This window comes from Numida meleagris, chromosome Z, assembly GCF_002078875.1.
Source record: "Numida meleagris isolate 19003 breed g44 Domestic line chromosome Z, NumMel1.0, whole genome shotgun sequence".
Taxonomy (NCBI): Eukaryota; Metazoa; Chordata; class Aves; order Galliformes; family Numididae; genus Numida; species Numida meleagris.
In genome coordinates, this window is record NC_034438.1 from 16333238 (window position 1) to 16357555 (window position 24318).

At 39.1% G+C, this 24318-nt stretch overlaps 1 protein-coding gene and 1 long non-coding RNA gene across 2 annotated transcripts in view; one reads left to right on the forward strand and one right to left on the reverse strand.

The window, feature by feature from the left end:
• LOC110389798 lies at window positions 6616-7076 on the reverse strand. The gene is made up of 2 exons (XR_002433387.1): window positions 6943-7076; window positions 6616-6683 (listed from the first exon to the last, which is right to left on the reverse strand). It is a non-coding gene; the product is annotated as an uncharacterized LOC110389798 (long non-coding RNA).
• Window positions 7006-24318, forward strand: part of NDUFS4 (NADH:ubiquinone oxidoreductase subunit S4) — a 46695-nt gene continuing 29382 nt past the window's right edge. The window contains exon 1 of the mRNA XM_021380736.1: window positions 7006-7487. Coding sequence (XP_021236411.1) covers window positions 7021-7487 — 467 coding nt within the window. The 5' untranslated portion in view covers window positions 7006-7020. The remainder of the gene's footprint in view (window positions 7488-24318) is intronic.

Here is a 24318-nt window from a genome sequence, read left to right on the forward strand (position 1 = left end):
CCTACCTTCAGGCAGATTGACACTTCCTCCCAACTTGGTGTCACCTGCAAACTTACTGAAGGTGCTCTCAATCCTCTTGTCATCAGGTCATCAATAAGCAGGCAAGTTTTGACTGTCTCCAGAGAAGGAGACTACACAACCTCTCTGGGCAGTCTGTTCCAGCGCTCTGTCACCCTCAAAGTAAAGTTTTCCCTCATGTTCAGATGGAACTTCCTGTGTTCCAGTTTGTGCCTGTTGCCTCTTGTTCTTTCACTGGGCACCATCAAAAAGAGCCTGGCCCCATCCACTTGACTCCCACCCTTTTGATATTTATAAGCATTGATTAGGCTCCCTCTCAGTCTTCCACAGGCTGAACTGTCCCAGGTCTGTCAGCATTTCTTCATATGGGAGATGCTCCAGGCCCCTAATCATCTTTGTAGCTTTCTACTGTACTCTCTCTAGAAGTTCCCTGTCTTTCTTGAACTGAGAAGCCCAGAACTGGATACAGTACTCCAGATGTGGCCTTTCCAAGGCATAGTTGAGGAGGACAATCAACTCCCTTGACTTGATGACCACGCTCTTTTTAATGCATCCCAGGATACCACTGGCACGCTGATTGCTCATGGTCAGCCTCCACCAGGACACCCAGGTCCTTCTCCACAGAGCTTCTCTCCAGCAGGTCATCCCCTAACCTGTACTGATACGTGTTATGGAGGTTATTCCTCCTGAAGTGTAGGACTCTACACTTGCCCTTGCTGAACCTCACAAGGTTCCTCTCTGCCCAGCTCTCCAACCTGTCCAGATCTCACTGAATGGTAGCACAGCTTTCTGGTCTGTTTGACATTCCTCCCAGCTTTGTATTATCAGCAAACTTGCTGAGGGTGCACTCTATCTCTTTACCCAGGTCACTGATGAAGAGGTTAAACGAGACCAGATCAGGTCCAACCTCTAGAGAACACCACTAGCTATAGGCATCCAACTAGACTCTGTGCCGCTGACTAAACTCTCTAAGCTCTGCCAGTCAGCCATTTCTCAATGCACGTCACTGTGCAACTGTCCCCACTGTTTCTGTACTTATGTTCCATATCTCAGTTTCCATAACGCTAAAGCAAATTCTTACCATATGTTTCTTACTGGACAGCCTAGTTGCTTCATCAAAACCCATTTTTACTACACATTTTAATAATTTTCTGCTAATCTCTCAAAAACAGTAAAAAGTCTCTTCCTTCAGTGAAATTGGTGCCTTTTATTACCTGCTGTTAATGCCATTCAAAAAAAAAGGTAAGCTGAAGAAAAGAGAGAATACTTTAAAATTATATAAAAAATACATTTCTCTTTCTTGTGAAATATGACTCCAAAAAGGGTTTAAGCAACCAAGAGTGGATCAGATCCCTGAAAGACTGAGCTCCAAATGGCACACAGTAGAGAAAATAAAAGAAAATCACAAAACAGACAAAAATGTTAGTTTCAATGTAAGTATATTCTATACCTTTAAACAAATTAACAATTAAACAAGTAATCTTTCTCAGACGTTCTTTATCTAAATTCTCAAATGCATGTATTTATTTTAGCTTACTCCATTGCTGCTTTCATAAAGAATTAGAAACTTTAAACTAGAAATATTTTCAGTAGTTCATTAAGAAATATTTACTAATTTTGAATGAAAAGGAAATAGAGTCAGGGAAAAAACGGTTTTTGCAACGCACTACATATTATTCTATGATATAGAGCGTTCAGCAGTATTATGTAATTACAGTTTTTAATCTTTTTTCTTTCACATTAGCCAGTTTAGGGTTTTTTATCTGAAATCCTATACATCACTTCACAAAGCCCCTAAAATCTCATCACCTGAACTTAGGGCTGATAATACACTACCAGAAACATCAAGTATAGATTCCTTTGATGGTTGGTTATAGAGGAGCTTTTTAATTTTTGCAGCATGAAAGGAAGACCAAGCAACAGCTAAAATAATACTCTGTCAAGACTGGAGGAAAACGTTTCCTGAAGTTCATGAACCTCCAGAAAAGATCAGGTTGAAGTATGATTAATATTAACCTTATTGATCGAGGATTGCTAAAAGGACTAGAATCTCTAAGAATTGCTCTCCTTTTATTATGCTAAGACACTCTCACTAACAACTACTCTGACACACCCAGGATCTTTCAAAAATCATATGAGAAAGCAGATGGCTATAAAAATTCAAAGACTAAAATCTGCTTCACCTTCAGTTAAAAAATAAAATAAAATAAAATAAAGTAGAAATTACTCTACAGATGTTAATAATTGTCTGGGGTGGGAGTTGGGAAAGGGGGAGGCTGGCTTCTAAGTAAACAATACAAAGAAAGACAAAGAGGTCCCTGCTGATGTAAAACAATAAAAGCAGTTTTCTCAGCAGTGTCAGCTTAGCAAGCCTGAGGGTCTGTATTTTAAACCCCAGCGGCCTGACGTCACTCACCCTGATGGTGTGTGTGAAGGAAGCTATCTCTCTTCGATGAGCGACCTGAAAAGTGTTTTCAAAGCCCAGTGGGCTAATGTCACTCACACCGAGGGTGGATGGTGGGATCTCTCAGGGTGGCAGCCCGAGGGAAGTGAGCTGCAACACCAGCAGCCTACCATCACTCACTCTGATGGCAGGGGGTCAGCTGGGATTCTTTGGTGGCCTCCCGGGCAATAGTTAAAAAGAAGATTTTGGTTCACATGTCAATGTCTAGCTTGAAAGCAGGGAGTATAAAAAGTGATTTTTTTTTTAATTGTAGTTCACAAGTGGCAGCAGTGCACTCAGGAAGGGGAGTTTCCCTGCGAGGCTGTTTGATTGCATGTGAAGCTTACAATGGAGCTGGTGTTGCCTGGTTTTAATTTTTTTCTCCTGTATGAGCTGAGATGTTTTATTCCCCCATACGAAACAGGGGGGAAAATTAAATCCAGACAGTTCCAACTGCACTTTAAATTTCATATGCAACCAAACAGACTTTGAGAATATTGTCGTCTTCCTTACCAACCTGGCTGCTATATAGAGAATGTAAACAAATACTAAAATTCCCAAACACTGTGTTCTTACAGTCATACGGTCACTCATTTTTTGATGCAGAAATTGACATTTGGGACAAAATCTGTTGAATTTATCCTGGGTCTGAAAGCACAGTGAGGTTTGAAAACGGATATGTAAGAGAAATAGTCTTTGACCCAGTGCAAATACTCAAAAAAACCTGTAAGCATAACTGCATCTGATATTTCATCAGAGTGAGCCCTCATGTTGCCAAAATATGTTTTTCAAACTAAAAATTAATGCTCAAAAAAACTAAGTTCCAGTTATTCAATGTGAATAACTTAGTGCATTTTAAGCTACTGTCACGCTTAGTTATATGAAGGGTCAGAATTTGAGTCCAAAACTAAATTGATTGTTTCTGAACATAAAGGCAATAAAACCAACACACAACATGGAACTGAGAACACATGTAGCTGTAACCAGTATGATTAGTTTGCCTGTGTGTTGTACCCCCTTTCTACCACTTTTTTGCCACATAAAGCTTTCAAAATCCTTAAGAATGATGCTATTGTTTCCTCTATAGTTCCTCCAAACCACCCAGAATAAAACACAACAATTCGAAACAACAATTCATTAAGCAATATCTCTAGATTCTCACTTCTAGCTGCAGTTTATTTGAGACCATAATAGTCTATGAATTTATTTCCTTTGGCATGGAATAAAGCTGTACAACCTTACTTTTACAGAGAAAAGTAAAAGGTTTTCTTCTCAGATTCTCACAATGTGTGCTGCTCACATATGTCAAGAGAAAATATGACTCTAACCCTGCATAGTTAAGCTAATAAGTTTTCTCATAGAGTGAGACAATAGGAACTGTGAGCATACTGTACAGCACAATAAGTGCTGGCACATAAACTGTTTCAGTCTTGAGGGACAGTGTTTCACAGTATATCAGTGACAGAAGACCAGCTTGCAGCCAGAATTATGAATGAAAAGTTTAAGCCTTCATGAAAGTATGGACTTCGAATGGTTCTTTTGTGGTCACCTCAAAAATTGACTTATTGTATTATTTAGGACAATAGGGCATTTAATGTTTTATTTTCTAGGACTGTGCATATGCACACAAATTGATTAGTTTAACGTAAGATGCAACAATTCAGTAGGTCTTACATATACGAATATATTATATATATGAATACATAACACAAAGCCAATCAAATAAAACAGTATACATCCAACTTAAAACTATGAAGGAGTATCTTAGAGGTCTATTTGTAAGTCTATTAAAAGTGGGGAAAACTCCTATCTCTCACCCTTTCTCAGGGACCAGACTGCAAGGGGACTGTTGGTGCATATTAATTTCACAGTAAACTGTGTACTTGGAATTGCCACACATGCTGTCTCCAGAGAGCTATGGATATTTGTCCAGAAATAGTCTCTCATGTTTGTGACTACTATACAATAATACTTCAGCAACAAATGCTATGGTTACATTTATAGTAGTAAATAAACAGTCAAAGGACCCTTTTGTACCCCTGATGCAGCTCAGCTTACGTGGCACAGCTCACACCCACAGAACTAAACTCTTTCTACTTTTCTCCCCTGCTCCAGAAACACAATCCAAAACCCAGACTGGCCTCATCCACACAGCTTATTAGGAACAATCCCTGGTCCACGCTGGTTCCCAGACTTGCTCAGAAGTTGTTTGGGACGGTGCTAACTGGCCTGGGCAGAAACCTTTCCAAGGACTGTGCTAGCAATTAGCAGCACGTTCAACTTGTGCACATGCTCAAGCCCATCAGGCACTGTGATCTAGCACAAGACAGTCCTGTTTCTGCAGCTGCCAAAGGCAGCTCCTGATTTTGGCACCTTCCTCTAACGTATTCAGTTAATAGAGTGACAGCTCCAAGCTCCAGCTGCCCTGTACTACCCTGTTCTTTACCCATCACCAACAGGAGAGGTAGCAGGAAAAGCAGGAGTTCAAAGAAGTGAGCCGTAAGAAGCATTCATATGAGGACCAAACTGCTGCTTCCATCTCTGACAGTGAAAGAAGACAGCAGATGCAAAACCCCTGAAACCTGAATCTACCCCAAAGGTATTCAGATGAGCTCTGGTTATCTGAAAACTGACAGAGAATAGACAGACTCAAACAGCTTGCCTCAGTTTACATTTGGACCCTCAAGAACAACTGGCCTCACCAAACCACTCTTTAGCAGCTGATGTCTTTGAACAGCCTAAATCTCCCTCTGCTTCTAGGATAAGAAAGATTTCTCCCAGCTGAGCCATCACAAAAGGTACAAGTTTAGATTAGCTGAAGTGAATCTGAGTTGGTATGTTTGCCCCCTATAACCTGCCATCATTCAGGCCTTCAAGTGAGGGATAAAAATTATTGGGTTTCTGAGGTGCAGATGTTCTTGCTCTGTATGCACACGAATGAAGATTCAGTCTGAGAGAGAACATACATTACTAGATACGTAACTGATACAGATGAAAAAAACAACAAACACAAAAACTTTGGGGAACAGAGTTTTTGAAAGCCACCTCCCAAAACACTTGAAGAAAAACTAACAAATGCAAAGGCTCATCATATTTTCCCTTCTATACACTTCTGTATAGGCCATGTTCAGTTCATCACTGCTACAAGATTACTCCTGCTGTCTCAATACATCTAACTTTGACCATGTCCACTAATGATGGAAAAATTCCATTTAAATACTTCTGTCCATAAAACCACCCAAATGGTAAACTACTTTCCTTACTTTGTTTGTACTATGCTGCCCAGAACAATTTTTCACTTTTCTTCTTTTTCTGCATGACTGCTGTTGTTTCGAAAGAGAAAAATATTATACTTTTTCATTTCCCCATAATTCAGTAATATTTGACGGGAAGAAAGTGTAGAAAATTACATATTTGAGTGGGAAGTACTAACAGAATGATTTACAACAGAAAATGTTTTGCAACCTTTGCCTAATACAAAGACTATGAAATAATGGCTCCAGGTCTGACATTTAATTAGGATTATATAATACAAGCATGTGGCTTGTTTGTTCTCATTGGAAATTAACATTCTGTTGATTTGATAACTGCAGAAGAAATTTGTTAAAAGTTTGTTTAACTTTTCACTAAAACTATCATTCTTCTGTCTTACTTTATTTGAGACAGGGAAATGCTGAGTTCACTTGCTTGTAGAATTTTTGTATCTGACTGTGTGCTGTCAAAATAGAGAACAAGGCTGGCTTCTCCCATAGCAGCTCACATACTATCAGTTAAAACCAACATCTCCTTCTGCAGAAATTTCACAACTTTTTGTCTACCACTTCTACATATTTTTCGAGTGTTTCAGTAAGTTCGAAGCTGAAACATTTGATAAGCTTTTTATTTCTTTCCCCCAAATTGTAGCAGATTTCAATATTAAAAATAATAATAAGAATGCAGGCTTCTCTTCCTCAAAACCAAAAACTTTTCAGTCCCTCACAGTATTACAAATCCCATTCTAGCACTGTGTATTTGCACCACACGTTTCCAAAAACTCTAGGTCATTTGAGGTTTTGGCACTGAACACAACAGTATCTGACTCTTCCCTTATATCAATCTGTCTTCTTCAACTACAAATACAGCATCATATTCCAGGACGTAAGTACTGTTATCAACTTGCCTCTTAATACATTAGAAGCATGTCTTTAAGAGAATAAGGGTCTTGCTGGTCTTCCTTGTTCACCTGCACGAGATAGAACTAGTTTAAAATCAGAACAGAGCTTCTATAAGAACAGCATATGTTAAATGCTTGTTTACCCTAGTGAACCAAGAACACGAATGTAGTTTAGACAACAAAGCTAAAACATGTTCCAAAACGTGCTAGAAGATAGACCAAAACTTAGCTTTGGTTATAGGGCGCGTGCTGCTTTGACTGGGAAATGGAATGAGACAGAGCAGGGCCAAAACTATCAGAGCCACAGCTGCAGCAAATTCACACGCACTTGTGCAGGATGCAGGACCCCAGCCACTGGGGCACCATGGCAGTAGGAGGCCACTGTGGCTCCAGGCCTTGATGGGCAATGTGCCGTATGCACTGCGACGCCGCTGGGCCTGGCACGACGCCTCAGAGCAGCCCCCAGGGGCCCAGCACCCTGCGGCACACCCTGCACCCTAAGCTCTGGGAGCACTCCATGCACAGCAAGGCTGCTCGGAGGGGGCTGACTGTCTCAGGCCCAGAGGTGCTCGCTGCAGACGCCAGGAGAGCAGCGGTCGCCCAGCTTCTCCTCGTCTGCCCGTCCCGGCAGCCCGCGCCAACGCCTCCCGGCACCAGCCGTCGCACGCAGCCTTCCCACACGCACCCTGCCCCCTCCTCTCCCACTTGCCTTCGCGTTTCCTGTCTGAGCGGAGGAGGTTTGGCCCAGCAACGACGCCGTCCCCCAGTGGCTGCGGCGAGCGTCATGGCGGCAGTTCTCTCAATGTCAGCAGCTCTGAGGCACCTTGTGGTGGGGAGCGGTGCCGCCGCCGCGGTTCGCCTGTCATTGACCAGGTAATGAGCGTTACGGGCGCTCGCCGAAAGGCAGCACGGCCGCCCCGCACCGACGGGCTCGCGAGCAGGCCGCGCCGCCCCGCTCGAGGAGCCTGAGCCGGGCCTAGCGCTTCGCCGCGGCTGCCTCGGGCGCTGGGCTGGCGGCGCGGTGCGGGGCCCCTCCGCGAGCGGGGTGCGGCCGGGCTGCGAGCGGGCGGCCGGCACAGGGCTTCCCGCGGAGCCGGGCCTGTCGGCCTGCGCCTGTCCTTCCGCGCCGTGACCGCTCACCCCGCGTCCTTGCGGCGCCCGGAGGCCACAGCTCCTGGAAACCGTCGTGGCTGGCCTCCCGCAGACTTCCCCTCCCCTCTCCCCTGTTACTCTGAGGCTTCTCCTCCTCCCCAACGCAAGGCCTTTGGCTTTTTCTCAGGGGATGCGTAGCTGATCTTTCGATGACGCTTCACTGTCATCCTTGAAATAATGCTGGAAACCACAATAATTTTTGTTGGCACTTCCTTGTTTTGTTTTGTTTTGTTTTGTTTTGTTTTTTCTTTGAAGCTGAGACTTTATCAAGGACTTAATGCATTGCGCAGCTTGCAGTTGAAGAGTTGTGTGTGTGTTCTATGCGTGTCCCAAGGTTTTGTAAGATCTTTTCTGTTCAGGAAAATAAATGAAGTTCACTGCCGTTTACTGTGAAGGGTTTGCTTTCCTGGGTTAGGGAAAGTTACAGTAATTATTTTAAATATCTGTGTGTGTTGTCCACATATTTATTTAAATCTACACCCAGAAAACTGCATACACACATTCAGAGATAAAAGGGCTATAGCCATACTATTTTATTTTTACCTTTTTTATTATGCCATGACTGTTCCATTGGTTACTGCTCCCCTTTAAAATGACACCTGTTTTACAGTGCAGAAAATTAAGCCTCAGTCTCATAAAAATGCTCTGGAATCCATTAATATGAATTTAGGAACTCATCTCTGCTAATGCAGAAACTTGCTGTTTGTGTTTGAGTGCTTGTTTCTGCCCTGAAACAAGCCCTGACTCTGAAGTTGTCATTTCTTCTGGAATAGGATCTGCCTCAGGTTTCTGCCCTGCCACAGAAGGAGATTTACAGTATTAGGGTACCTTAATTTTTTTTTTACTAAGGGGGATCTTGGAGATATTTGCCTCAGGGGGAGTTGAATATATGTTGCATGTTCCTTGGGTAAGTAGCCTGATTGTAAATCTTCAAGGTTCTTGGAGAAGAGGCAGGGAGAAGCACTGCAAGTCTCTTTGTGCTTAAACTTTAACACATTTTTGCAATCATCATGTGCTAGAAGACTGAGAATAATATTTTCCTTGGAACCTGGAGACCTGGAGTATTGTGTCCAGTTCTGGGCTCCCAGAAGTACAAAGAGTAGCAGTAGTACAAGAGAGACATGAAGCTACCAGAAGCAGTTCAGCAAAATGTCAAGAAGATGAGGAGAGAACTGAAGTGTCACTTGTCTCCTAAACTGAAAGGCTGAGAGAACTGAGACTATTCAGCATGGAGAATTCAGCTTGGGGGAGGTTCTCATCAATATACAGAACTATCTGGAGGGTGGATAAGAAGAAGATCGAGCGAGGCTCTCCAGAGATGTCCAGTGCCAGGAGAAGAGGCAGTGAGCACAAACAAGAACACCATAAGTTCCCCCTGAACACCAAGCAGCACTCTGTTCTTTGTGGGTGATGGAGTGCTGGCACAGGTTGCCTGGAAAGACTGTGGAGTCTCCTCCTTGGAGATCTTCAAAAGCCACGTGGATGTGGTTTGGGCACCCTGCTCTGGGTGTCTCTGCTGGAGCTGGGGTTGGACTGGGTGGACCAGAGGTCCCTGCCAACCTTAGCCATTCTAGGATTCTTTGAAATTTTGAAATTACAGGTTCATGTTGTTTGCTGAAATTGTGGGAATAATATAGTTTATTGTTTGTTCACAGTAGGATTAAAGTTTAAAACTTAAAGCAACAGTTTTACTTGAAGTGTTTTTTGGGTTTGTTTTTTTTTTTTCTTTTTGCTTGCATAAATTCTGATAGTTCTACATTTTTTGGAACTGCAGTTACAGAGTAAGACAGCTGCCTTCTGATTTTGAAAACAGTTCCCAAGAGAATCTTTCAATATTGCCAAGAGATTCTGTTCTAACTTCCATGAGTTATATTTGTTTCTTATAAATACATAGTACGTCTTCCTCTGACACCTAGTTTAAATTTATCAGTTTGATGTTTAAGCGTTCAGAATACGCATGTCCTACTGGCTTGGTGATTCTGAACTCGTGACTGGTAACACAGCTGGGAAATAGTTGTTCAGCGCTAAATTAAGAGTACATAGAGCATTTCTGATATGTTTAGGAAATCATGCATGTCTAGCTAAAATCACTGAAGCAGCAGTTGATGAGTCTGTCCTTCTTCTGTCTAATGGCAATCCTGATAGACCATTAGCAGCTGGGATTGCAATTTTGAAGCTTTCGCAATGTAAGATCTATTGTTTCATGATCTTAAAATTATGTTGAATGTGTTCATCTGAATTGGATCTCAGTGGGAAGGATGTACCTCATGTGTCTGCCTTTCAAAATTACATAAAATTTGACCGCTCAGATACCATCAACCAGAATTTGATTTAAGAGTATAATTTAAATAGTACAGCTTCATGTGAATAGGAGGAAAACAAAGGAGGGACTCTCTTAAATGGCATTGTCTTGGGAAAGATCACAGTTTTGCCTTGAATTGGAGAATGTGGGTAGGTTGAGCTGGCAAAAGAGAACTTTAAATGCTCTGTATTAGAAGAACAAACAAATTTATTCTAAATTGAGAATCAGCTATTCATTCCAAAATCACTTAGCATTTCAGAGTCCCTTTGTCTCACAAGGTATTGCAGTCACGATACAAAGAGAATCATTTCTGTTGCAGAAACAGAACATTTTGTATATGCAGGTGTAATATCTGGCTATACAGTTCATGCATTTTATAATAATGGATTGTTCTTACCACTTTTCAGTGGTAGATAATGGATCTATTACTTGTTTCTTGTAATTATGTTGTAAAGATGGTAAGGATGATCAGAATGTTCTGCTAATTCATCATAATAGACACCTGAAGTTAGGAGAGTGAGGACTTAAGGACATTTGTGTAGTAGAAAGCTTGTTACTCAGTTCATGCCATATGCTCAAGAGAATGAGGAAATCTGGGATGCCATTTAAATATTACTCTTCCATTTGCATATGCATAGTTGGCAAGAGGTTTGCTCAAAACAGAAAAAGAAGGGGAAGCCATTTTTGTCGAAAAATAAAGAACTTCTAAATGCAGAAGAAGCTTATCTCATTGTTCAGTTGCTACCTTGCTTTTTCATCAGTAACACAGAAAATGTTTTGTCTTTTGTTTACATTTATTTTCTCTGAGAATTGCTAACTTTTCATACAATTTTTTTTCCTCTTAATTACTTGTTTTCCTCAAATTAGTATTGTTTTTTGTTGAGTATTTTGTTGCATATGGCTTAGTAGACTTCCCAGTGATAGGTCCATTTTGATCAGATAGCTGCACAAAGATTCACAAACCTTTGGCTGTACCTAGGTAATAGAAACACTGCTTAGCCGGTGTTAGTGCTAGCCAAAGTGCCTTTTTAAAATTTTAATTTATTTTTTTTTAAGATTTGGAATAGTAACATATTACAAAAGTTGTCTTATTTATTGTTTCATCCACCTGTTGTGCATGCTAGCCACATTCTCGCAAATGCCATATGCAATAATGTAGGTGTTATGTTCTCAGGTTGAAAGACATCAGAAGCTCTGATTTTTTTTCTAATAAAAAAAAGTAGTTCCGCACCATTTAAATTTGTCAAAATTGATTCCATTGGATGACTGCATCTACAGACACTACCTGAGTTAAAATTTCAGGATAAGATAAGGATAAAAAGTTGGTAGGGATCTTGCCCTTACTGTATAAGTTGTACTTAGACATAGCCTTTTGGTTTTTTAGAGGGGAAAAAAAGCCTTTTAAAAGTTCAAGTTTAACTTGAATTTTACAATAATATTTTGAATTTCTCTTTTGTTTTTAATGCATATCAGAGAAAGTATGGTGAATCAAACTGTACTACTACACAGTAGTACAGCTCTAAACTGAAATGCCGAATGAAGCTCCAGGGAGTTTCTCAGTCAGATTTTAGTGACGTGGAAGTTTGGAGCAGACTTGAGGTGCAATATGTGGAGAGACAAATATATAAGGGGGGCAAAAGATGAAAAACACTGCAATTTGTACAGTTAATGAATATCAGTTTAAAAACAAAACTGTAGGCAGCAGCAAGTCTTTGTCTGATCTTGCAGACAGCCTACAGCAGTAGTGCAGGAGAAGTAAATGTTGCATATAGCTGTTTACTTTTTTTAAAACCCAGCCTTTTTGACTCTGTCCACACTATTCAAACAATAACTGTGCATGGATACAAGAGATTGTAGCAGCCAAATCTTAAACATTCACCATGATTGAAAGCATTGCCAGTGATTATTTTTCATAGCAACTTCTCTCTTGAATGATCTCTGTTTCTTGTGAAAGAGGAACTCCTGCCCCATCAGTTTTGCATGCTTTAAAAGGCAGAGATTTCTTGATAACTTGAGTTCTGTTATAGTGCTTTCTGTAGGATATTGAAATTAATAATTCTTACTTCTGTCCTGCAAGAGCCAACAAGCCAGCATGACTGGTACATCATTAATGGATATGCATATCCATATCCATGCTAGGTTACAGCAACTCCGGTGAACCAGAGTTGTGCTTTTTAATTCCTACCTTAAGCAGTATGAGGAGCAAGGTAAAGGACTGTTCCTTGTTTCCTTTTGCATGGAAGGAGGAAGCTTTGGAAAGGCCCAGTTGAGAACAGTAAAGTTTGGATGTAGTGAAACATTCAGGGTATTAGAATGTTGCTATCAAGATGAATTCTTTCACAGATGAAACACAGAAGTGGAAAATAGTATGTTTCATACCCTTTAACCTCCTAATTCTTGTCCTTAATACTCTTTAGGTTTCCAGTAACATTTCATAAAGTTCAGATAGTTTCATGGTTGTTCTGGGTGAGGATCAGTAGAAAGGTAAGGATGTAAGAGGATCAGACTGGGAAAAGAGATGTGGAGGGCCAAAGTTTGAGAATGGGGGAAAAGGAGAGAAGGTTTGGTGTTTTTTTTTTTTTTTTCTGGGAATAGCTGTATGTCTAATGTAATTGGAGTAAAGTAAATAGAGCAGGAGGTGATGACAGCAGAACATTCCTGACGAGACTTCTTAAATTGCTGCTTATAGCTGAGAGTATAACTTAGAGTGACTTACTTTAATTATATTTGTTTCCTTCACTTTTGGAATTAGAATCCCAAAGGAGGAGTGGCAGCCTTTCTAGAAATATAAGGTTTAATAGAGGGAAAAAAGGAAGACTTTTACTGTATGTTTGTATTGGCAGATGAATACTAAATAAGCTGGAGGCTTGCCTCTACTCTAAAATATCTGAAAGCCTTTGCTATCAGCCCAGTGGCAACTACCCAGTTCGGCCTTAGAACTACAGATCACTTACCTAAAGTCTGGCATATTAAAAAAAAAAAAAAGTTACTTCCTGCTAAAATAACGTTTTCCTAATCTACTGACCTGAGAACATTGTGATCTTCCCCCTACTTTGGAGATTTGAAGAGGAGTGGAGATTGAGAGATGAAAAAACTAAAATGCAAGGTCAGATTAAGTTTGTTATCACTAATATCCTAAGGCAGAAGACTATAATATTTTTCTTAGAGAGTAGGCAGTTTAAAATAGGCTCTGATCTTGAGTTTGAAAAGGACTCTTATTTTGGAATAAAACAAAACAAGCAAAAAAACCCAACAGCATAAACTCTTTTATAAAGAAGGATTTTATGGTGATATTTCCTGGTATCAAATAGTTGGTATCTCTCAGTTTGAGAGATTTTTTGTTCAGTGTGCTAGAATGACTTAAATCATTTTTGTCAAATCAAGAAATTTATAGATTAAAAAATGCTAGATGGATATTTGGAGTAGGGGAATTTGAATGCTATCTGTCAATAGTTAGCATTTCAAATCTGTCAGCAAAATAATAAAATGTGCTTTAGTTGTAGTGGTTTAGCGTATACTGTTCTGCATGTTTAACTTAGTCTGGGAAAATACTTTTTGGTGAAAATGACTGTGAAGTTCCCTTAATGTATGTTTGAGTATTATGATTTAACTGACCATATTTTCCCAGTATAAATCTGAACTCTGTGCAATATTTGCAGAATTTACATGTGGTTGCCCAGAGGATGGTTATTTTGGGCTCATATTTCTGACTAGTAGGAACTGTGGGGACTTGTAGGAACCTTCAAAGCTATTCTTCACAAAAGCAGGCACTAGCAAAATGCACAAATGAGATTCAGAATAATTTAGAATCCAAAAAAGAAGTAACTCGTTAATTTAGTTGATATTCATTGATCAGCTTTGATCTTTCACTCTAAGGAAGCTACAGCCAAAATAAATATCTGACATTCCTTTTTCTGGGAGGAAGTGTTAGACCAATGTACTAAGTCTCCCTTGTAGCACTGTGGGTAATCGTGCCTGTTTTTAAGCCCATGCTAATGAGTGGTGAGGATTGAAACTCTAATTACAATTGACATGACTGGTATTTTAAACTTAAAGCTACGTTCACAATTTTGGATGTTGCTTTTGCTGACATTTTATTCAATGAACAAATGATCTACTTTGTCTAGTAATAATTTCTAGTCATCCCTGACATGTGACAGGTTGTCTGTTGATTTCGTTCTTTTAAGGAATTTGTGAACATTAAGCATGCTTTAAAATAGTGTTAGGCGTAAGATAAATTTCTGGAGATACAAAAGCAAAATCACTACTTGATTCTGTCTGGGAGTAACAGGAACTCTTGTTCATAGTTATTGTGCTTTATGCTGATCTTAGTGATGCAAGAAAGAATCTGTTCTTAAGAACAGAACTTGTACGTTTTTGAACCATGTTTGTGTGCTTTTTTTTTTTCTTCTTTTGTTTGTTTGTTAACATAAGGCCTGAAATTAAACTTGTAGTATTCTGAGGAAAACTAGATACTCCAGCACCCACAGCGGCTATTGATTTTTCTGTTGTTGACCAAATTGGCTGTTGTATACAAAATCAGCTGTTATAAGAGAAAAGTTACGTGCACTGACATGCTGAGCAGGGAAGCTCAAAGCTACTATAAGTAGTTTTTCTAAAAATGAGAACAAATTCACAAACATCTTTTATACTAGAAGTCTCAGTAAATTTGTATAACCCTTCAGAGCTTATTTTTGTAGTTTTATCCGCTTATTTTTTTTCATTTGTCCACAATAATAGAGTGGATTTTGATAGAATTTTTAAATTTTTTGTAAGAATTTGATTCTAAATGTGTCACAAAATTTCCATACTGTGTTAGGATCATGTCCATTATTGTTTATAACAAAAAATACCATTAAGTTAGCAGGAGGCAAGCTGAAAATTTAACCATTGTTATCTTTATAATGTATATTTCCTAAGAAATTAGTGGCATACTTTTATCTGAACTTTTAGGTGCAGTTGCTCTCTCCTAGCCCATGTAAAAGTATGTTTAGGTACTATTTTATTAACAGGCTGTGTCTAGCTGCAGTAATTTGTGTACGTCGTAATGTTCTCTTGACCTGTGACTGATGCTGAGGGAGTAAATTAACTTCTGACTAGACTAGACAGTCTGGGGGCAGCTCCAGAATGTGTGTGGGCAAACACTTCTTGCAGCTGGTTAGTCTTGCAGTGTTTGCAAGAAGGGTTTCATGGACAGTTTCTACTAATTTTTTTAAAACTCACATATAATGCATTTTATGTAAAATATTTGAAGACTGATCTTCTATTAATGTTACTACTTATATGCTTCTGATGATTGTCATTTGCTATCAATCCTACAAGATAATGTCCTACTAGTGTTAGTGATGCCATTTATATTGAAATATATTAAAAATTTATTGCATAGAATAATTGTTTAATTCTCCATCTCTTTTGAGTACTTCAGTAGTTTTAATTAGATTTAGTGGATATTTTGATGTGAATTCAATGATTTTACGAAGTAGCATTTTTCGTTAAGAAACTAGAGTTGTATTTAATGATCCAACAGTGAAGAAGTGGCTTACTCCCTTCAGTAGAATATTTTGAACTAAGAAAAGAAACAGCTCCTAATACAGCAGTTTTGACTGTTGTATCATGTGTTCAAGGTGTATTTATATGTACCACATAAGTTATCTAAAGTGAAATTCAGCAGCAGTAATGCTTTGTCATACACTGAAGTTGATTGTGCCTACCAGAAAAAGAGACAAGTAATCTGTATGTTGCTGTCTGAACTGGAATTCAAGAATAAGGTAGGTTTCACTTTGAAGCACCAGTTGTGTCACTTCAGAAAAAAGCAAGCAGTAGTCTCCTTCCAGAGAGCTAATAGCTACTCAGATAGTAGGACAGTGAAAGAAGGCTAGCAAAAGGCTTTCCTTTTGTAGTACCAGTGGAGTAGGAGAGAGTCAATGTATAAATAAAAGTACAGGAGAGCACACAAATATATGAACAGTAGCTGATAAGGTTGCTTTTATCTCAAAGGTGAGTTCTCAAAAAATGATTAGGATGTGTTTACATTAACATTAAAGAAAATTAATTAAGATAACTATGGAATGACAGTGCAGTCAACTATTCTTTCAAAGTACATGTCATTTAAGTAACTTAACAGTTATTCTTGTGCCACACAGTAACTTATCTCTCATGAGTAGTTGTCTCAAGACTGCAGATATTTGTATGGTATGCCATGTAACTGCTACACTCACTTGCATGTAAACTGAAGTTTGAAGTTTTGATGTGATAACTTTGTAAAACTTCAGCTGGAGATACTTCCATAGGCCCTGTAGGTTACAGCTACCTACACAAGAAAAGTCTGTGTGGTTAGTCTATTTTAGAAAGTGATAAAATATAAATTAGGTCTTGATAGAGAAACTAGGTAAAAATTAAGTCTTTTGGTTTGTTTTCAAAGTAATGATGCTGAAAAACAGATGCAAATATATTACATGAAATGGTTGACACTGCAATTAATAGGAGGTCATGATTATCAAGTTGTAAGGGAGCATTAAAGTCCAGCTGAAAAGAAGGTAAGCTGGAAGCTGAAGGTGATCCAAGCAACGACAGTGCCCTCACTGACCAGGGCAACTGACCAGGGCAGTCATCTCAACATGAACAGAATTGAGTACTGATAATAGGATCTGCTAATAGTCCCAGATATAGCTAAGAGATAAGCCAGGTCCAGGCTCCACCTGGGGAGTCCAGTCAGGAGATAAGAGCCAGAGACAGGTTTGAAGACAAGCTGCAATGTATCTAAGTCCATCCGGGCAACAAGGTCAAAAAGTGTCTGGAGAAGTGCTGTAAGTTGAGTGACTGGATTGAGACAAGAGCCAGAGCCAGGACTGTAGAAAGGTACACTTAATCATGTCACTCAGGCAAGGTCTGAAGATCCAGAGCTGAGCTTAAGTGGATCTCCTGGTGTGTTTGGAGACCCATGGTGAGGCTGGTTGGATTTGCTAAGGCCTGTTAGTGCCCTCAGGGCCCTGACATGTAGTCTGGCAGCCTGTGCCTTCAGGCTGTCGTATTACAGCTCAGGCTGACTTGAAAACTCAAATTACAGTTATTCTTGCATGTAAGATGGCATCACTGGTGTATCTTCATGTCACTCAGTGGGCAAAGAATTATTGAAATACCATGTTGTTTGTTCGACTCAGAGGTGTGTACAATGGGGAAGTTGGAATGTTTCAGCGAAGGAATAACGTGGACAGTCAGGTTGATTAAGTTGTGTGGTATTACGAAGAGTAGCTAAGGCAGATGATAATAGAATAGCAACAGTTCAAAGAGGATTTGAGCTCAAAAGCTTGATTTCAGGACAGAAACTGAAGAGTAAGGTTGCTGATATAAAGTGGACAAAGAAGGAGTGAAATCATCCTCAGTGTTAGCTAGATTATCTCATTCTCATCTAAAACAACTGCTGAGAACGTGTGATTCAGGAAAGTGACCTTCTGTCTGTCACGTTCCATTTGTGAGCCATTTGCTTGTGATGTTTATGAAGTAATACAAACAAAAAATTGGTAACTCTTGAGTAAATTTTTCTTCATAGCTGCCCAACAGCAAAGGCTTACTAACTACATAGATTAATTGACTTTTATGAACAATTATAAACCATAGTTTTGCTGTAATTCTTCAAGGGATTCATTCTTTATACAGCGTCTGCTCTGAAAGTGATGCCTCCTATTTTATTCTCTTGGCCCACAAATCAAAGGCCAGCATTGATGATATGGCAGTAGAGGCTAGCCTTCCCAACAATATTACATTATGTATTGTTGTTGTGTGACAGATGGCAGCAGAGGGGCAGTCTGAAATAGTAGCATCTGACATGGAAGCGCGGGTGAATTTCTTCCTGTTCCCGATGCAAGAAAGGACTCCTTCAGCAATGTTTTTCCCCTTGTCTGGTCAATGGACTCCCCTATCCATTAATATCCAGTGTAGTAAATAGCTTTGATTTTCACTGTCTTTTGAAGTCTTGCAAGGTAGAATCAGAGCTTCGCTTTCTGATTCTGGAAATCTAGTCCAATAGAAAGGATCCTGTAAGTTGTATGACAATTTTGAGACTGTCTGCGTAAAACTTGTTTATTCTTCAGGATTTTTCACCCCATGTCTGTGGCAGACCACTATCTTTATTTGGTGCTCAGGGCTGGCAGCTGCCCCTTCAGTGCTGGGCTGAAACTCCAAGGAATTGAAAACTTGATAATCTTCTGTCTAAAGTCAGACAGAAGAATTAGAAAAAAAATTCTCAGAATGAGTGGTAATACATTAGAACAGGCTTCCCAGGGAAGTGTTGGATTCACCATCCATGGAAGTATTCAAGAAACATGTAGATGTGGCACTGAGGAACATGGTTTAGTGAGCATGGTGGCAATGGGCTGATGGTTGGACTTGATGATCTTAGTGGTCTTTTCCAACCTCAGTGATTCTTTGATTCTGTGAAGCAAAGGTGTGCTACTGAATTCCTTCACGTGTAAAAAATGGCACCCACTGACATTCATTAATGGTTGCTGAAAGTTTATGGAGACCAAACAGTGGGTGTGAGCACAGTGAAGTGGTGAGTGGTGCGTTTCATTACTGGCAACAGTGACATGAAATGCAAGCCACTTTCTGGATGGCTAGGCACATCTGTTACACCACAAAATGAAGAGCTCTTATTCACTGCTGGTGAAAATGCATAGGTAACACTGATGACGGTGTTGAAAAATGGTGTTTTGTAGTTGAGAATTTGCTTTGTCAAGTAGTGTTATTGTGCTCTTTGTGTCTGTTGTAGTTTCTACAAAAATAAATAGGAGATATTACTTTCAGAGCAACCTACATACAGTTGAGTAGTTTACGCTAGAAGTGTTTGAGGACATTAAAATAAGAACGAACTTGCCTTAATTTATCAGCTATGTTTTGTAGACCTTGAGATTTGGTTGAGATTATTCAAATAAGTGTTGCTTAAACCTCTACACTCAGTCAAATAGGAAGGCAAAATCAAGAGAATAGGATGGGGACAAAAAGCAAGACCATGCTTTGCCATAAAACAATTTGAGTACATTTCCTGTATCTTTGCATTTCTTGTCTAGTTTTACATAATTCAAAGGCTCTTGTTCAAAATGCATAGGCTTCCCTAACACAGGGGTGGGCTGTGGAACATTAGTTTCATTCCTCACAGTTTTGGAATTAAACCCTTTGACTTTTGTTGTTCTTGCTATAAAGAGAGCATAGTTTTTCTTAATGTCTAGTTATATGAATGTATGTGTGGGGAGAAATTTGACATTTACTGAGCACAAACAGCAAATATGTCACCTGTATATTTTGTCTTTACTCCCCACATTGTTTTCCCCAATTCCTTGTTAGCTTTATTAGGCTTTCTAACTAAACAGCACTGAGCTTTTGGGATTAGAAGCAGACAAAGAATAAATCAAACTCTGTATACTATGCTCTCAGATTAAAAAGGAACAAAAAGTTGAAACAGGAGGAGGAGTGAAGTGGCTTCATAGTTATGAAAAATGAAGAAGTCACCTACATTTTCATTTGAATCACTGTAAATGAGAGGAACATAACTCCATTTAGTTAAATAATATAATATTCAGTTGATAGTTGATACATGCTATGCAGCGTTTTTGGTATTACTTGTCTTTCAGCTGACTTGCCTACAAGAGGTTTCCATTGGTCCACAGGCAGCCTGCCTTCTCAACTGTATGATCTGAGATGAATTTCTAAGATTAGGTTTTCTGCTTAAGAGTAGTGTGTAATGAAAAGTTGCTGATTGGCAGCTGCACAGGTGGCAGTTATTCATTGGTCCTCTGCCACCTGACAGTCCATGAACATCTTATGAATTATAGATCATATTGCTGAAAGATGATACATCAAATCTAGTGAGTTTTATGATTACCACAAATATTGCTTAAAAACTTTGGGGTAATTCATAATGTCCTAAGCCCCATTCTCTAAAGTATTTCTAGTCTATACACTACTGTCTGGGGTAGGCTAGAATAATTAGAATTATTTGCATGAAGGGATCTAGAAGCACTTACATGACATTAGATCCAAATAGTTACTGAGCTTATATATACCAGAGGGTTGAGAAACAGTCTGGTGTCATCCTGGGGCTTGCTCAAAGTTCTTTTGGGATGTGAAGCCTGTGTTTGCCTGGGTACTGGTGTGAACCTGTGCTACCTCTGTGAATTTTTGCCTCAAATGTTCCTCAGCTCAAGTAGTTTTCATCGTGTATACACTTGTGGCATGCATGCAGCCACCTAGCTAATTCTCCTGTAATGCAGGATCTCAAAGAGCATGATAAGAGACACTTACATAGCTCTGCAGGAGTGTGTTATCCCTGCCTGTGTTTGCTGTCTGACCACAGCTGAGCTGTGGGAAGGGCTGCAATGCCTGAAGGCGGTGGCAGCTAATGGAGCTAGATTTTGTCCTGGGGACTTCACTGGAGTGATACAGGTGGCTGCAGTGATCTGCTCTGCAGTGATCTGCTGCAGTGATCTGCTCTGATCCTAGGGCAGTGCTGGGATCTGGAGCTGTGCTTGCGTAGTGCTGTGGTTCAGCTGATGCCACGGCTGTTGTGAGCATTTCCTTCTCTGTGGAATAATTATAGCAGAACCCAAAAGAACTAAAGTACTTAGTACTTAGAAATATTAAACAAGTTGTATTTCCAAAGGCAAACCAGTTTAGCATTTAGCTTTGAAAATGTACACTAAGCCATGGGTCAAATGCTAGAAGTTATCGTCATGTTTATTCAGTGTATTTAGATGACTAGTGCTTCTTTTTGTAAATAGATTTGCCTGATAATAAAGCACAAAAAGTTCCTGCCCTAGCTATTAAATGCACACCTGGAATATATATATTTTTTGCATATGAACTTTTATGTTCTTATGCAGTATTCATACATTTCTATTTCAGTGTAGGTCTTTCTTTGCTGCTTAATACAGAAATGACAGTACTGTAGATTAAACAAGTCAGTATTTCTCTCATCCATCCAGAAACCAACTTTGCAGTGTTTATAATTAGCACTAGTTTGCAAGCAAATAATGCCGTTAATGTTTGAGAGTGTAGTTGTGTGTAAGTGGGAAATTTGCTTTGCTTCCAAACCCAGAAGCTATTTGTGCAGGTTATACTACACAACAGAGCCACATGGTTTCCACATGGACTGTTTGGCATTATAAACTATCCCATATTTTATTTATGTTGTAAGAATAATAAATATATCCTGATAAAAATAAAATATCGTAAATGACTGATAAGTCATTGTCACTTTAGTTACAGTATTACAGTAGTAAATCTACTACCAATAAATCATCCCACTGTATTTACCTTCCAGAAGTTCAGCTTTATGAGCCTTCTATATAACAGTGCATTATATTAGACCTGAATGCTGTGATCTGAACTGTAACTGAAATGATTTAAAAATGTCATTGATGTCTGCATTATACATGAAAGAACATTTTACTAACTTGTTTTTAGTTTATTAAATTGCAGCACTAGATGAGGCTGGGTGCTATAGAGAGTTCTGACCTGGCAGATTTTTCATTTTCTTCCTGTTCAGAATTTCAGTTTTTATGGTGACTGTAAACTGTGATGCTTCTGTTATTCCTGATAAATGCCATAATAATCATAAATAACCATTCTTAGAAAACCAATTTATTATTATCTATTTTGTGTGTCAGAGGGCTCAGTCCAGCATTTGCACGTGCACGCTTGCTGGTTATCTGATCATTCAGTCTCAGAATACTTAAAACTCCATTCAGACTTCCTTCTTAATGAGTACCTCCACCCTTCATGAGGTTTCCTCTTGGACTTCTTTTCATCTCTGTGCTGTGATCTGATGTGTGCCATAGTATCTACTTTTGTTGAATATAACTCCAACAGTTGACCAAAAGGGGGTGCTAATAGATCAAACAGTCAGATGCGTTTCATGAAGAGGTTAAGGAGTCTTTTTTTTTTCCTGCCATTAATTCAATCTCAACTCCTAGATTAGATCAGGTAAATACAAGTTTTTGTATCTAGGTGTTGTATAAAATGCCAGTAAGTGTTGCTCTTTGTGGAAGGCAAATTCATGCCTTGTGAATATGGCTGCTTGTCATCTTCTGCTAGGCTTGCGGGCACTTTTTTTTGATATTTCCTGAGCCTCTGTGTCTGCTGTCCTCTTCCTCAAGACTTAACGCATGTGTGGTTAAATAAACAGATCATATAAGTGTTAAATACTGGTTGTTAGCAGACTTTTAAGAACTTCATGTTTGATAATTTTAAAAAGTTGACTACAGATATCCAGAGTTACAAATGTAAATGTTTAAGCCAAATGCCTTAATTTCTTTTATCCAAATATCACAGAAAACATATGTGTTTGAGTGTTTGGTTTCTCCAGTTCAACAGAACTGGTTAACGGCATCAGCAGAGCTAGGGCCTCTACTGTCAGAAAGGGAAGAAGAGACATATGTCTGCAGAATCAAGGAGCTCAGCTGTCTCCTTGTTATACAGTGGGATAAGATAGTCAAGAGACTAGAGACTGGTGTATGTGCTGTGCAGAGAATTTCAAATGCCATCTTAATGGGCCCCTCCATTTGTATAGCAGAGTTACAGAATCTGTTTGTGAATTTGCTGACTGTGGAAGGGGAGCAACCTCTTCCCATAGAAGACATCCATGTGGTTAGCTGGTCATGGAATTTGTTTTTCCAAAATAAGGAAAACTTACTCAATTTTTTGAACTCTACAAATGCAGGGTTTCAGTTGTATTCATCATTCATTCATTGTTACTGAGCTAATGGGAGAGTATTTTTTTACAAATATTTACCAAGAAGGCCATGTAGTGTACCCTTTGCCAACTTTCTACTCCTCTCTCTGTTCAGTATAAAAGAACTTCAAATTTACTGTGAGATCCTACAATAACAAGTTGTAACCACAACCCAGTCTGGATGTAATGTTCAAGTCTATAATGCTTCTCTAAAGGACTGTACATTAGGGAAGAAAAAGTGACCTTAGCTTTTCAAAAATTCTTAACAGTGAAACCCGTATGTGTCACTGAAGTGTGTTGTTTTATAGCAGATCTTAAAGCAAAGTTCATGCTGCGCTAGGCCATGATTAGACTCATGCTAAAGACAAAATTGTATTATGACTAGTTATATTTTAAGTGAAATGCAGCCATTAGTATTATGAAATCATCATAAATGGTGGAAATGATAAAATGATGATAGCGTGAAACAATTATACATCAAATGTATATATATACATACAATTATAGATCAAATTTAAGGAATTTAAATGACCACACATTTGGGAAGGGAAGGAAAGGGAGAAAATATCACTTTTGTAATTGTAAACCAAATGACATTTTGAGTGGTGGTGTTCTCTCTGGGCAAAAGGACCTGCTCCAGGTTGATGCCAAGTTAGCTGTGTTTGTGGAAAGACAAAGATACCTCTATGTTTGTGTTAATGTTCAAAGAATGAAACAGGTATCTTCCATTAATACAGTGACTATATTTTAGAGAGGAAGTATCCTTGAGGAGAAAGGAGTTGGTGCCAGATGCATCTCCAGCAGCCATAGCCAGGCCTCCTTGTTGGCAGAAATAAAGACTTCTTAGAGACTAGAAGAACTTGCGTAAGGTTTCCTACAGTCCAAGAAGCTGCAGAGTTGATTAGCCTCATACTGAGCGTGTGGGAAAGTACCAGGAAGATCAGAGAGGACATGAGTGACTTTTTAATAAACCTTAATTTTACTTTTGTCTAAGTCACTTTGAGTTTTTTGTTTGTTTGTTTTAAAGGGCTAACTATTCTAATAACCGCTGGCTTTTACATTTAAAGCTTGTTTGTTCATCAGTAGGGAACTCACTGTAAGAAAAATGCTTGCGCAAATCTGCAGCAGAGCTTTGGCCAGCTTGAAGTCTCATCACACTTAGTTTGATAGATAGTAAGTGTGAAGGAAGTTTGTCTGATCTGTATTTTGAATGGGAGGTTAACGAACCTAGAAGATAGCAAGGTTTAATGTTGCTAGCTGTTATCTCTAAAACTCTCTGTAGAGTTTCTAAACTTTAAAATTAAAATACTCATATATTTATTTAAAATATTCTGTGTACAGTATTTTTAAATCAGAGCTTGGTTCATTGTGGAACAGGATGAGAAATGGGACTTTCTCCTCTTATGACATCAACCTGAGATTTTTGGCCTGGGGAAAAAAGACTAAGTAGTTGAAAAACGCAAAATGTGATAATGTGTATCCATGTTGCTTAGAAGGAAAAAAAAGAGGAAAGCAGATTACAGTTC